A 15,862-nucleotide genomic window follows, 5' to 3' on the forward strand; every position below is an offset into this window, starting at 1 on the left:
ACATCAAATGAAGAGCCAGTTGAGGAAGGCAAAGCCTATAAATAACGAAATGAAGTGAATAATTCTACTAGTATATGTTGACTGTTGATTGTAACAAATGTACAGATCATCTTTACAAAGTATTTGTCATTTGTGATAGAGAAACAAGAAACGACAACAAACATGTAAAGGAAACCAGGCGAACTGGATAAGAATATTTCAATAAAAATAATATAAAATCAATCTATGTTTTTTGTTGTGAGATATTTTGTTGTACTGGGCTGTTCTCCTGTTTGCCTGGGTTTACATCCTCTAACAAGAGGTAAAGATTCCCTCACTGCCTGCAGCATATACTTTGCATATCCATCACTGAACTGTACTCAGTACATGGATGGGTTGTAAAGGAGCATGTGAGGTTTAGAAAAATATTTTGCCAAGTTGGAGTTGTGATGCATAGATTTCCTCTTATTCTGTGGTGCAATGAAAAATGCTCAGAGCAAGATATGTAGGCAATTCTCCCACTGACTTATGTAGCATGCATATCTACCAATATATCCATATGCCCATTTATCCACAACTGTCCCAGGTTTTACAAAGCCATTCCCAGGTTACAGTCCCAGACAATGTCCTGTGAACTGTTGGTTGCTACCTGATAGGTATTTTTTAATAGTAATGTTGGCCTCCTGTCACCAAGGGAATATGTGGGGAACTCTGTGAAGCCTGCAGAAAAGAGTGAAAAGCTATGAAATAAACAATTGAGTAAAAAGTGTTAAGTTCCTTATTAATGAATTAAGCAGCTCTGAAATACCATTGATTTCCTGAGGATGACTAAGAGAAAAGCAGGAACAGTATGATCATTCTCCTTTGCTCTCTCTGCTTTTATAACACCTTGCTACATTTACAGGTCATCACACAACTAGCCTATTTTTGAGAACTGTAAAAATAATAAGAAACAAATTAAAAAGGAAACAAACCTATTATGTTCTCTAAAAATGTGTGACTACCATAAATAAATGCCGTAGCTTGACTCTCAGCCATTCCCCTCCCAATCAGGGAAAACAAAGTTTTAATATGCTTTCATGGGATTTGTGCTCTGAAGATCATGTTTCTTTTACTTTGTGGCTTCTCCTGTTGAACTGACATTAAGCATCATCATCTGTGTCCTATATCAACTACTCCAGAGCAGAAGCATCTTCTGGATCAACATTTTCCAGGTTTACTTTAAAGAATGTCCATTTCCCTTCAATGTCAGTGTTCAGGCTTACTCATCTAATAGCCTACACACATTCCAGTTGCCCTGAAAATGCATTCTGAACACAAACAGGAGGGAGTGCATCTGAAATATTTTTCTCCACCATTGCCAAAGGAACTTTTACTGCCTGCTTTTCTTAAAGAAACCATCATACAAAGGGGTCATCCCGTATGCCAGTGTCACATCCTCCATCATGCAGGAAGCTGGGAGTGATAAGAAAGCAGGAGACCCCCACACTGGCTGGTATTTGTATAACATACAAATGTTTTAACTTTACTGCTCTGAACTATATTTTAGAAGAGGAGCTCTGCTGAATATAACGAAAGATGCAGAACATACAGTACAAGGGGCAGATGACTGGCTATAACTGATTTATCCTTCCCTTTCTTGCTGACTATCAGACTACACTTACGAGGGCATTGGGCTAGTGACTTCTTGTTTCAAAGTATTATAAATGTGTCCAGAGTCAGCAGTTTTTGGAACATGAAACTTGAATGTAAATCTTAAACCATGAATCAAGTAAGTGAACTAAGATATATGGGAAGACTTAGGTCAGTGATATCTTTGTCACATAAATATCTAGCTATATCCTTTTCAAAGCTGGTCTTAAGGTTATCAGTGTGTTCTTCACAGAAGGCTACTGAGGAGAATTATTTGTCTGCTAACTTTCACCAATATAATGCTTGGTATCTTATAAAATAATACAGGTAGTTTAGATTTATATAGCATCCTTCACACCAGGGGACCACAGAGTTCTTCCCAAACTGTATTGGGCTATCATGGTGGCCCTTAAAAACTTCCCAGTTTTACCTTATATAAATGGATATGGTAACATCAGCATCTGCAGTAGTCACTTGTACTTACCTATTGTTACTACAGAAAATATACAAACACTGAAATATTAATTCATCCATCACTGAAATGCAGCCACCTCTGGGGTGTAATTTGGCAGCTCCAATTCCCATTTGCTGCCTCACTGTCTCTGACCACCATACTTCTTTCTATCCTTCTATCCCTCCTCTTCCCCCATTTCTTAAAATCACTTCCTTCTTCATCCTCCCTGTCCCGTCTCCTGATAATTTTACATGTCTTAACATGTATACAATATCTCAGCAAGGAATGGGCCCAAACCACAAAATGTGGATTGATTTATCCCTCTCTCGCCTCTGTAGTTTTTGACATCAATAGTCAACTGTTCATCCAGGCATAGTGGACTTCTTAACTGACTCAAGAGATTAAGCTCTCTCATCTTCTCCCCTAAACTATCTCAGTTTTCTGCTTTGGGAACTTTTAGCATTCCCAAACTCTTAGAGTGCCATTTTTCCTTTAATATGTTAAATAAAGGACTCTGTACCGTTTATGTTTTGTTTATATTTTACAATGTGAATTTGTGATTTGCATAACAACATTGATACAGATTCTCTCAGCGGGTATATTCTGTTCTTCTGCTATGTGTCCGTGTGGTTTCCATTCACCTCATGCACATGATGTTTGTTTGTTTCTGAACAGCAGTGTCCGTTGGGGGTGTGTATGCATTCTGTAGGTCCTCATGCTGCTATGTGAGGGCATTAAGACTATGACCCTCTGTTCCATTTTACCACCCCGGCAGTAAGATGGAACCTGGCAAACTTCTGACCCACTAGTTTAGCTTTGGCTAAATTTCTTCAAACTCTTCATAAAATCTTCATAACTCCTCTGATTCTGTGACAAACGACCACCATGAATGATACCAATCTATCTGGGCTGAGTATTTGTATCAGACCCTGTGCACAGGTCCTCCAGACACTCCATCTGTACAAGTGGATTTGAAATCTGTGGGCTTCAAGCTGTGCCTGTCCTCTGATGGACAATTCCATTGATGGATGAACACAGGAGGTGCCTCCTCTATTTAGGAGAGCCCCACATACCGAGTAAATGTTCAATGTGCCTTTCATTCTCCATAATAAAATGTAGATTATGCGACACGCAGTTAAAGCTTCATCTCCTGGAGCAATCTGTGAAGGTCTCTTGAGATCCTGAGACAACAGGCATCTGGATCTGGGTAATGGACAAGCCAGCTTCATTCAGCTCACCATCTAGCAGGCAAGTGACTCCAAAGACCAGAGCAGAGAAGATGGTGATGAGGAAAGACCTGGCATTTGCACAGCACTGGAACCTCAGGCACCATCGGCAGCAAAGCCATTGCCAACACCTACCATACCAAAGCTCAGCACCAAGAGGGGCCGCTCTGATCTCAAAGGCAGAGACTCCAGGTGGAGCTCAGTGTCCTTCCATAAAGACAGATCAAATAAAGCCTCAGGGATACAGCCACCAAGACCCACATGGCTTTGAGTTCTGATAATAAGGAGCAGTCTGTGGCACAGAGGAAACCTTCTCTGGTGTCATATCCCTCAGTGTCAATGTCTACAGACAATGGCAATACTCTGGGGACCATCATCAGTACTGAGACACCTATCCATACTGGTGCAAACCCCTAGTACTAAAAGCATCATATACTTCAGCATCATCCACACATGTCACTGGGACATACATTCTCAGCACCTTCAAATAGAGAACCTGCTCCTCTGAGATCTGTTACTGAAAGACCTGTCAGCTCTCCCCCTAGGGCTCAGCAAAAATGGCATTCTTTTAGTCAATACCAAACACCCTAAAGGCATGCCTCTGTGGCCTTATTGAGCTTACTGGGAGTGCGTCCTTACAGGCCTTTAGAGCAAAAACACCACCAAAGGACCTGTCATCTTTGTCACCTGACAAGGTGGTCTCCTTGTCACCAGTACCAGCCTGGATGTCTTCAAGACTCAGAGCTGTTTATGAGAATAGTTGAAACTCTGGAGCTAAAGACTTTGGTCACATCAGAGGAATTCCATAAGTTCGACATTCTCACAATTGCCAGTCCAGAATGGTGAACCGCAGCCACTGGGAGCTGCGGGCAGCGATCAATGTAAACAAACTGTCTCACGCCACAGGTTGCCCACCACTTGGCACTTGCCCACCCTGGTGGCAGACACCAGCCGTTTTAACTACAACTGCAAAATAGGTAGAGAAAAGGTACCAGGTCTCTCAATCTGGATTTGAGTACTTCCATGCCCACCACAACCCAGACTCCTTAGATGTTTGAGCAGTGCAGTAAAAGTCTAAATCAAACAAGTGTACCTCTAAGAGGGTGGGGGAGTGGAGACAGTGACCCAAAAAGGCTCAATGTGTCTGGGAGAAAAATCTTACTATTACTGCTCTTTACAACTCAGAGTGTCAACATACCAGGCCTTACTGGTCAACCTATTGGCCATATTCGACACCAGGAGAGAAGAAGCTAGGTTTCTTGGATGTTTCCAGAGTCTTGCTCCATTACCTGGACAAGACTAAACCCTTTAGACCGTTTCTTCATCTCTTTGTGATTATACTCGACTCATCAAAAGGCCAAACCTTCCCAGCAGAGAGACTTTTTAAGCAGATCACACAGTGTTGCTCCGCCTGCTTTCAAGTAGCTGGTGAGCCTTTCCCTCTAAACGTCAGTGTACAATCCATGTACTCCACACACTACACCAGGGCACAAGCAGCATCTTCATCCCGATTCAGGAATGTGACCGTATCTGAGACCTGCAGAGCAATCTACTGACTTTTGTCAAACATTGCACCCTTGACATGGCAGCCAGGTCTTATGCCAAGTTCAGGAAAGCAGTGCTTTACTCATTATTTGACTAATTGACTGGCCTTCCTCATTCACCTGTCCAGAGGGGATACTGCTTGCCAGTCACCAGATCCACACTGACACATGCTCAAAGAGGGAAAATGGTTATTTACCCTGCAGAAATTCTGGTTCTTTGAGATGTTATAGTCAGTGGATCCCTTGACCTGCCCTCCATCCCTGCTTTTCAGAGTCCTCAGCTAACCTGGGCTTTGAATTGCAAAGGAACTGAAGGAGAGTTGCAGCCACTCCCACTCTGCCCTTGTACAGGAGCACAAGGAGACATAGCCACATGCTCCACTATTCAGAAAAACTATAGTCTTATGTACCTAATGCACATATGTACCTACAGTAGGAACCACACTAATTACAACAGGGCTGGTGTTCCTAGCCTCTGTTTCCCAGAAGCTGGGAATGAGCGATAGGGGATGGTTGATGATTACCTGTTCTGTTCATTCCCTCTGGGACCCCTGGCATTGGCTACTGTTGGAAGACAGGATACTGGACTGGAAGGGCCTTTGGTCTGACCCAGTATGGCCATTCTTATGTTCTTGTAAGATGTACAACATCTTGAAGCACCACAGTTACTGTAGGGTAAGTACCTGTTCTATATTCATGCTCCCTGTGAGTGACCTGCAGCCACTGCACAAATCGTTTACTTTGCATTCTTGCAAATATCCAAAGTGCAGAAGTTTTTTCCAACCACATCTGCAATATGTATTTCAGATAGGTTGTAAGGGCAAATGCAGGGGCAGAATCAGCCCCATTTGAGACACCCATGGCTCAAAATGTTATTGGAAAGGAAGAAAAACTGAAATCCCTACTAACAATGTGAGCATCTCTAAAGGACAGATGTTATATTTTTCTTGTCCCTAGAATTACTGCTTCATCTCAACACTTTCAGGCTCATAACTCAATTCACTCAATGAGCTTAACTGTGGAACATCTTGGGGAAGAGTGATATTAGTTTATAGGCTGAGGCCTGATCATCCAGATTGCTTCATTTTCACCAGGTATCAGCCTTTTGGCAGTTCATTTTTGGAGCTAATTTAAATTTCTTTCCCCCCAAGTGGTTGGTTTCACCTTATAACAAAAGCAGCATTGCAGTGCAGCTAATTCATGCATTTGGCCGTCATCATCCTAAGTGTCTGATCCAAGGAACAAAAGTGCCAGGTTTTTTAGTCCCAGTATTTATAGTTGCATGTTAAATGTATAAATGATATACTGTAACACAATATATTTAGTCTGAGATTTATGATTTATTGCTGTTTGCATACCAAGTTTTCTTATTGACTTATGTGTGAAATCCACAGATTCAGTATAACTTCCACCTACTAACATTACTAAGTGATATATATGTACACAGCAAAGTGAAGAATGAGACTATTTGGTAGTAAGGGAAGAAAAGAAAAGTCTGGAATTTGTTATAATTTGCAAGTGAAAGTAAAAGTGAACTCACATAACAGCCACACTTCATGAAGCTTAGGTTCATGCTGGTGCTTTCAAAGATGCAATTCAGTTGCCTTCTTTGTTACTTTTAATCAGCACAGTTAATCTAATAACCCGCAAAGAGAAGGAAATAATCCCAAATTAAGAATCTCACACTCTTAATTAAAAAAGAAAAAGCTATCATTCTCTCAATATACCTCTAAAAGATTCCAATTCTTAATTCTTATATATATATTCATTCCAGAATGAATGTTTTTTTACTTGGGACAAATCTTAACTGGTATTATGTTAATATATGTAGTGTAATAACAGCAAAATCACTGCAAAAAATCCTGCAGAGAGACATGTCTGGTAATACTTTTCTCCTTTACTTCTGTCTTCAGCTCAAAATGCTGGAATCTCAACTTTGTACAGGAATTCTTATGGTGCACCTGCTGAAGATATCAAACACAACCAGGTATGTGAATACAGTAAAACACTAGTTTCTCTACAAAAAGTGCAAATGTATTCATTGTTTTGCCTGTTAGAACAATCAAAAACATTAAAATAATAGAGAAGGGTAGACAGTGAGGGTTACATTCTGTGCTTTTGCAAGTGGTAGCAATTCCATTGACTTCAAAAGAGTTGTGCTCTTCTGTACCAGCAGAGAATTTGGACCCAAGTTTCCAAAATGTGTAACAATTTATAATGGCATATAGTACATAGACGACACTACATGTGTATATGTGGCATAGACTACAAAAGCACAGGACTCTGCCTAAGTAATTCCACTAACTCATCCAGTAGTGGGAACCTCATAGTTTTCTGATGTCTTATGTTCCATGAATTTGGTGGTGTGTATCCAGTTCCAAGTGGTCAGGTATCTGCACCACAAAAAACAATACTGTCATTGATGCTACAATAACTCCTCACTTAAAGTCGTCCTGGTTAACGTTGTTTCGTTGTTACGTCACTGATCAATTCGAGAAAATGCTCGTTTAAAGTTGTGCAACGCTCCCTTATAACGTTGTTTGACAGCCGCCTGCTTTGTCCACTGCATGCATGAAGAGCAGCCCGGAACCAGGGTGGGATGGCAGTCCCCCATCAGCTCCCCTAAGTTCCTGTGCGGCAGCCGCCCAACAGGCTATCAATTGCCGGCAGTTCAGCTGTCCCTCCCCCCACTGCCATGTGCTGCTTCTGCCTTCTGCCTTGGAGCTGCTCCCGGGAGCCTCCTGGTTGCTGTGCAGGGGATGGGGGTGGGGGAAGAAGGCTGCTGATGTCAGGGTGTCCCCCTACCCCCGCTCCTGCCCCCTGCTCCTGTACTCAATCTCCACAGAACAGGAGGGACATGACAGGGCTCAGGGAGCTTGCTGACAGCAGCTGCTGTCTCAACTTGCTGATCTACTTAAAAATTCAATGTACTTAGAGTGGGGTCAGCATACTTAAAGGGGCAATGCGCATCTCTCTCTCTCTTTCTCTCTCTCTCTCTCTCACACACACACACACACACACACACACACACGGGTGTGTGTGTGTGAGAGAGAGAGAGACGCATATATGTATATATATATACATTTGTATATACATATACATTTCCCTGGAACTTAACCCCTCCATTTACATTAATTCTTATGGGGAAATTGGATTCGTTTAAGATCGTTTCGCATAAAATAGCATTTTTCAGGAACATACCGTAACTACAACATTAAGAGAGGAGTTACTGTACCTGGCTCTCCTTGCTTAAAAGATTCAGCAGAGATGCCAAGTACTGAATGGGCCTAGAGACTGATCTACCCTTTCATCCTTAGTGTGAGCTGTTTGTGCTATACCTGTGTTAATAGAGGCCACTAGCTTCCATATTTGTCAGCCGGACACTTTTCACAAACATCAATTCCCACAATGGTTTTTTTAAAGAGGAAATTTGTGCATGTGTGTGTACATTCCATCCAGTAGGTAATGGTACACATACACAAGCATAGACCCACACCCTAAATAGAAATCCTTTAGAATAGTCTGTCCATTAAAACCACAATGTGCATTTAACAGGTCATGAAAAAGTAGAGCAGTCTGTGTATTTAACTGGTACCATAATTGGCAAGTTAATACCCCTTATTAGAATATGGATGTATATGGAGTTGGGGTGGGGGGGAATACAAAAGAGCATTTCCTGATCCCCCATCAGTAGAGTGCTTTTCAGATTATTGCGGAATTGTTTGTTTGTTAATTGTATGATAGACAATGCTTTTAAATTGCACTTAAATAGCACCTTTCATTCACAGATCTCAAAGTGCTCAAGCACTAATTAATTTTTGCAACATCCCCATAAAGTATGTAAGTGTTATATCCATTTTTCAGAATGGGAAATGAGACAGCAAGTTTAAGGCAAAAATTTTTGAACTTGGTGCAGAATTGTCAGGTACATAAATCCGTATTTAGTAGAAGTGGTCTTTTCTGCAGAAAATTTTGGCTGAGAACCAAACATTGTGATTCAGAAATGCCCCCACAATTCCTAATGGGAATTGTAGTTTGAAAACCAAAAGCTGTTCAGTTTCCAGGTGTTTGATATCTTGATGAAAAGTGTAAAGGTAAATTTTCTGTGGAAAGCAGCACTTTTTGCAGAAAAAAATGTTTAATTCAAAACCCAATTTTCTGTCAAAACATGATTTTGATGAACATTTTGTGACCAGCCCTAATATTTAGACATCTAAACAGGCCTACTCTCAGAGGTTCAGAGAACACACAACTCATGGAAATTGCAGAAAAAATAGGACATTTTTATTTCCATGCCTAACTTTAGGTAGCCAAGAGTGTTGGGGTTTTGTTTTGTTTTTTGTTTTTGCTTTTTGTATTTATAATTTTGTTTACATTTTCCAAAAACAACAAATATACCAAAATACCAGATTCATCACAATACACAAAGGAAGTAAAGAGGGTTAGGTGAAAGGGCTGGGAGGGGAAGTGACATGTCTCTCTTCAGGGTCTACATTAATCATAGATGTCTAAAAAAAGTCATCCCAAATGGCTCTATATTTTTGGGCATACCCCTTCTGCAGAATGCCAGTCATTTGTTAGCCGTGTGATCAGCCATATCAGTGAGCCAGGCATCAGTGTTTGGTGGGAATCAATTTTTCCATGTTCACAGGATTAATTTTTTAGCACCCAAAGCTGCACATTGGAACCACGCTGCCTTGTTACCAGGTACTCTCCAGGCAGCAGGAATATATCCAAGAACAAAACATAAGGGGGAGGGCTCCAATTTAACATCCACTATCAAATTGGTCCTTTGACTCACCTCAGATTAGAAATTCTTGATACAGGACATTCCCAAAATATGTGAGTTAATGTAGCACCAAGGGAGTTTCCAACAGCAGTCAGCATTTATGATGCCCATTACAATTAGCCTATGTGAGGCCAGTATATTAAAAAAAAAGTGTCTTTTGGTGAATAAGCCATAGTCTCAGGTCTATAGTTGATTTTTTAGCATTAAATACAATTGTATTCCATTGGGTTGGGATAGCTGTGTATCCAAATCTCTATTCCAAAGCATCCAGGTTTGAACATTTGGGCTGAAACAGTGTCCAAGTTACTAACAACCCCCTGGAATCGACGCGTACTGAAACCACGGCGGCTGTAATAATACTGAGCCCAATCCTATGAGGTGCTGAACACCTCCTGTGATTTGCTGAGCATCCTCTTCTCACATTAACTTCAGTGGTAGTTGATGGGTGACACTGACACTCTGTGCAGTGGTCCCAATGCAGCTGTACTCCTTCCCCTGCTTTTAAATACCGAGACATCCAGGGACATGGTGTTGGCCATGATGCTTATACAATAGCCTTGCAGATCTCTCCATGCAGCAGCATGTGATGTCATGTCATACTCAGTGGTGTGTAGTGGGCTCAGGTAGAGTGAAGGGAGAAAGCAGGATTTATATGTGGAGTTCTGTGATGGCTCTGTGAGCTGGAGCCGCACTGGGAGGCTCTACATGAGGAAGAGTCTCCAGAAGCATTGTGCCTGTGCAGTGGAAGAGCAAGCGAGGGAGCACGGTTAGTGGAGGCAGGTACTACACTTCTTCTGCAGATCTAACCTGTATGTCTGTCGGGACTGCAGTGCGGCCATGGGCTGGTGAGGCCATGGCCATATGGCCACGCCAACGCTGGGGCTGAGAGCACTGCAGTCAGCACTGGCCAGTTACCCTGCCAGCTGTCCCAGAGCACTAGTCACCAAATTACAGCTGCCTTCTGTCCAGCTGCACCGGGGAAAGCATGACTGCATCTTTTCCCTCCTCCCCGGTGCACCCACACATCATAAATTAGCCTCTACTATACATACAGCATGTTAAAAACATACCAAAATGTCGCATGTGGGATGAGAGTACATTCAGTAAGATTTAAAGGTTCTTGGTTTTTTAAATGGTGTTTAAAATTTCCAAAAATATTCACAACCTAGGATGAGGTGCAGCACTATGGGGGATCTAGATTATTACAGGTTGTTTTGCTTCTCTCACACGCACTCTCACTCTCTCATCTGTTTACTGGAGCCAATCAAGGGACTCCTTAGAGGAAAGAAAGGTGCTGGCAGGTCTGGGAATAGCACTAGCACAAGCTTAAGCTACACATGCTCCTCATAAGAAAGTGAGCTGTGATCTCTAGCGTTTAGAAAAGGACAGATGTTTAAAGGGATGCAGTGGAAAGCTGGCTGTAGTTACATAGAGGCAGCAAAGCAGAAAGAATGGAGTTCAGATTCATAGACTATAAGGCCAGAAGGGACTATTGTGATCATCTGGTCTGAGCTAACTAACGCAGCTAATACAACTTCCCTGAATTAATTCCAGCTTCGAGTCCAGTGGCTGTGCTTGAACTAAAGCATATTTTTTAGAAAAACATCCAGTCATGAAGATACTTACCGGTTTATAAAATTCATCTTATAGTTTAAATTTTCCCTATCAAAACTTTCAGGCTCAGCTGTGCAAAAACAAATCATTGAAATAGTTTGATTTAGCTTCTGTGATTGATTAGGAAGAGTGTTCTGTCCCATCATAGATATACAAAGATCCAAGGCTATCAAAGAACTATAACAGCAATGCAGGAGTGATGTAATATTTAAAAGTTAGAGAATAAAGAGATTAGGGGATAACTCAACTTAAAGGTAGGAAAGGGATATATTTCAAGGCACTAAGTCCAAGACTTTCACATATGGGTGCCTCAAGTTAGGGTCCTCAATCCATATTTAGGAATTTAAGTAAAGCAATTTGTAAGAGTGCAGCGCACTCACAAATCCCACTAAACTCAGTGGGAACTGCTGAGTGTCAGCATCTGTGAAAAATCCAACCACTTTTATTTAGGTGCCTTGATACTAAGCTTTAGTCACCCAGGTTTAGAAATTTTGGTCTGAGTCATCTTATTTCTATCTTTAAAAAATGCATGGGCCAAAGGTTTCCCCAAAGAAAACTTTGTTTAATTTGGTGTCTTTATTAGACATTTGAGTCCTATGATTATGTCCAGTTATATGGAGACAGAATCAGAATCTGAGTAAGATACAGGAAGGAACTGAACACATCAGGGTTTATAGTAGAGGTGGCTGCAAGCTACATTGTTTGGCTCCAATCTTCCAGGATTATGGCTCAAACCCACCACTAGTTCACACAGCCTAAGCCTAAATCCTACCGCCTTTGCTGTTTAACTACCTCTTTTTAAGCAAACCAGCATCTGTTAGCAGCAGTCATAAATGTGAGTATAAAGCACTACTGGCAGCATTCTTACTCTAGCCTGACAAGTTGAAATGAGCTGGAACTGTTGGCTGTGCACCCCTTGTGCTAGTTTGTTTTCCAGTGTTACTCACACCTAACAAGCTGTGGGTGTTATTATCTTTCTAGGTTTCAACACAGCCAGTTCCACAGGAGCCCAGTAGAAAAGATTATGAACCGTATCAGCCGTTTCAAAATTCGACAAGAAACTATGATGAGTCCTTCTTTGAGGATCAAGTGCATCATCGCCCACCTGCAAGCGAATACAACATGCATCTGGGACTAAAATCAACTGGCAACTACGTCGACTTCTATTCAGCTGCTCGTCCCTATAGTGAACTTAACTATGAAACAAGCCACTATCCAGCTTCTCCAGATTCCTGGGTTTGAGGCTTGGGCAAGACACAAAAGCTCCAGGAACTGTGCATGTGCATGCATACCACAAGACATTTTTTTCCTGCAGATTTAGTTTGTTAAAGCCTGTTCCATAGGAAGGCCCTGATAATCAGTATGGAAAATTTAAGATATTTTAGAAGGCTAAAAGAAATGAAAGTTAAAGATGGAAGTCATTAGAAAGATAGATATATATATATTACAGTGTGGGACAACTTTACTGTTGGCCTATAGAGTTTAAAACAATGGTGCTGTACATTGAATGTGGCTGAAGGAAGGAGGGTGAATATGACAGTGGATGTGGGTCAAGAGTTAAGCACAAGACATTAAGCAGTTTACATACTTTATGGGGAACAGCTTCTCACACTTTGTTTAATATCCTTATTCATTGTGAATCTAGGCTTCAAGTTGCATTTGGGGTTTCCTCTGTACAGCAAGATGTGTCTTGCCTTTTGTTAATGCATTGTTGTAAAGTATTTGATGTACATTACAGATAAAAAAAACAACCAAGTGCATTGTGTATATTACACCAATGCCACAGTGTTTCTTCATCTATGGTTCTAAATATTGCTTCAATTTCAAAATTTGGAAAGACGTATGAATTTCCAGTTTTTTTGTTTTGTTTTCCCCAGTGCGTTTTAACAACAACAACAAAAAGGAATATTTAGCAGTATTGTTCGTTCTGATATGTGAATTTGTTTGTGGCAACTAAAAAAAAAAGGCATTCAGCAGTTTCTGACAATTAACATTCATCATTCCACACTCCTTGTCAACAAAGTGCTTTTTCACTGCCTAAAATTTTAGATGTAGATATTTGAAATAGATTTTTCATTTATACCAGTTTTCTTTATGATGATACAGTGTTAAAAGAAAATAAATTACAATTGATCTGTCATCCATATTTGCTAAGAATGTCTATTTCCAAGCACCTATCATAAAAATACACATTCTTGCTTGTGTGTGTCTATGTATGCATAATATTCTCTTTGTGTGTGTGTGTGTGTGTGTGTGTGTGTATGCATGTGTGTGTGAGATAAGAGTTATTTTCATCTGCTGTTCTCCTTGTTCAAGCTTTAATTTTTTTACAGTGGAAACTCCAGTATGTATTTTTCCTCACCCACTATTGATAGTGAGTCAAAATATTAGGACAGTTCCAAGTGGAGTTATAAGGTTTTAACCCATTCCTTCATTCTTAGATGCCATTCCCTTCAAGATCCCATCCCTCAACATTCTTACCATGAAGACAAAGCTCAGCCTAGTCTGTATTGCCACCCTAGGACCACCCACTAGCAAGTGCTACAGGCAGAAGCAGTGTAATCTCTTTCATGTTCCTGAGGGAGAGAGGCTAGCACGGTCAGTTCTTAAATCTAGACAAGGACCCAGCACTGAGATACTGGCACAGTTGTTTTTCTTTTAATCATATCAAAAATATTCCTTAGATATAAAAACCATTGACCATTTCTGTACATTTAAAAACTCAGATAAAAAATGAAACTGATAAGAGCTAGAATGAGCTTTTTTATTTTTTTATTTTCCAAAATGTGGAGCAATGAATGGAGATACTTTTATCTTCATCCATCTACAGCTTGGAAGTAAAAAATTTGAATCCACAATATATAGTATTCATATCATTCAGCTACCTGCAATGCACAGTCTTGACACAACTAGATCCAATACAAATGAAATATTTGTAAATTAGTGAAGCTTCAGCATATAGTTTGTTTTAGGGATACAAACATTTCTGTGATTACTCATTGTAATAGTCCCAGCATTGCCTGAATTATACCCCAGAGGCAGGAAAAACTTTCTCAAATCCTTATCTGTATTACAGAGCAAAAATAGTACAGGTCACTGGGGCAAGTGTTGTGATGTAGACATGGTTTATCAGTAAGCTAGCACTGTAGTTGAATCTTTCTGGCAAACCTTCCCAGTGTATGATAAGCAACCGTAGCTCTTCTTTGTAGTAAACAGGAAAAATTGCATGAAATAAAAAGGAGGGAGTGGCACCGTAGGCCAAATGTATATTGAGGTAGATACAAATATTATTCATAATTTTGGACACAGGCTGTTTATATTTTCTTTATTAAGTTGATGTTAAAAAGATAAGTGACATTTGCAGCACTCTTTTGAACAAAGCACATTTTCAGTATAAAGAAAATTAAAAAAAAAAAAAAAAAAAAAGCAACATCACTCGCAACTTGAAGTTCACCCTGATTGACTATGCCCATCAGACTCATGCATTTCTCCTGTTACAGGCCTAAGGGACCTTGGATTCTATATAATGCAGAAAATTGTAAGTTTTGTTTATTTAAATTCTTTGAGCAGGTAAAATGCCCATGTTGTTTCCTCTAGGTTCTCTTAACCATGAGGCTAAACAAAATGCTGACCATTTGTCAAGTGAAAGATATTGGATTAAAGGCACAAAATGGCATGAAACTCTTTCTATGTTCCTCCCCTCATCCCCTTTATTCCATTCTTCTCCAGTGGCAAGTACTCAGAATAGTAACTTTCTTTCTTGTTGTATTGAGTCTTGGGAAGGTGCAGAATTTCCTGGCTTCTTTCCAGCCCTGGCAATCCAGTGCCATCTCCCATGCCAGGCAGGATATGTAAGATTTTCTCTTTTTAATATTGGGGAAAATATGACCACCTACTGCTGCTCCCTTCAGCCTTGTAACATACCACAAAACACAGAGAGCGAGAAATGTTCCAAAAATGTATAAACTGCATTTGATGTACTGTAAAATGTTGGACTTTTTTAAACAAGCTTCTTATTAGAATCTTGATTAGCTGTGTAGATCTATATAAATCTCAATGTTTTATTAAAATGTTGTTTATGGTCTGGAAGGAATGGTTAACCTATCTCAATACTAACAAAATTGCACTACCATGAGCAATATTAATTTGGGGGGGGGGAAGAAATTGAATATGGATTCAATATTTAAAGGATGAACTAAAAATTTAAAATACTATATTAACACAGAAATACATTTTGGCAAATAATGTATTTAAGTCCAAAAGATAAAATAAACACTGGTGTCAAATAATATGAAAGAAATATAAAATTATAGAATGACAAAAAAAGTGTTTCACTGTACATGTTACTAACATGTACAAAGACTAACTCGTATTAACGTATTTTCTATTAATAAATCCTACTGTATTGTGGAGAACTGCTGTTCATAGTGCAGTGTGTTTAAACGCAAAAGTGAAAAATTATGATGAATTAAGTTACTTTCTAGTTTGCCCCACTTACATCACCCTAGGCTTTATTCATTTTCAACTGTTATGCATCAATGCATTTTCACCTCTAAGCTCAAAAACAACGGAAAGGCAAGTTTTGGTTGTTTTCAGTCATGACAGTTTTCATATCCTACCCTAA

General features: G+C 40.1%; 1 protein-coding gene across 3 annotated transcripts in view; it reads left to right on the plus strand.

Annotated features, from left to right (window-relative positions):
• The window catches only part of CTNND2 (catenin delta 2), a 1,183,216-nt gene extending 1,167,563 nt beyond the window's left edge, over positions 1–15,653 (plus strand). For all 3 annotated transcript variants that reach the window (XM_054019141.1, XM_054019142.1, XM_054019143.1), the window contains 2 exons: positions 6,749–6,822; positions 12,220–15,653. In XM_054019141.1, the coding sequence (XP_053875116.1) occupies positions 6,749–6,822; positions 12,220–12,480 (335 nt within the window). In that variant the 3' untranslated portion in view covers positions 12,481–15,653. The remainder of the gene's footprint in view (positions 1–6,748; positions 6,823–12,219) is intronic.
• The last annotated feature ends 209 nt before the right edge of the window (positions 15,654–15,862 follow it).

The sequence above is a fragment of the Malaclemys terrapin genome, chromosome 2, assembly GCF_027887155.1.
Source record: "Malaclemys terrapin pileata isolate rMalTer1 chromosome 2, rMalTer1.hap1, whole genome shotgun sequence".
Classification (NCBI taxonomy): Eukaryota; Metazoa; Chordata; order Testudines; family Emydidae; genus Malaclemys; species Malaclemys terrapin.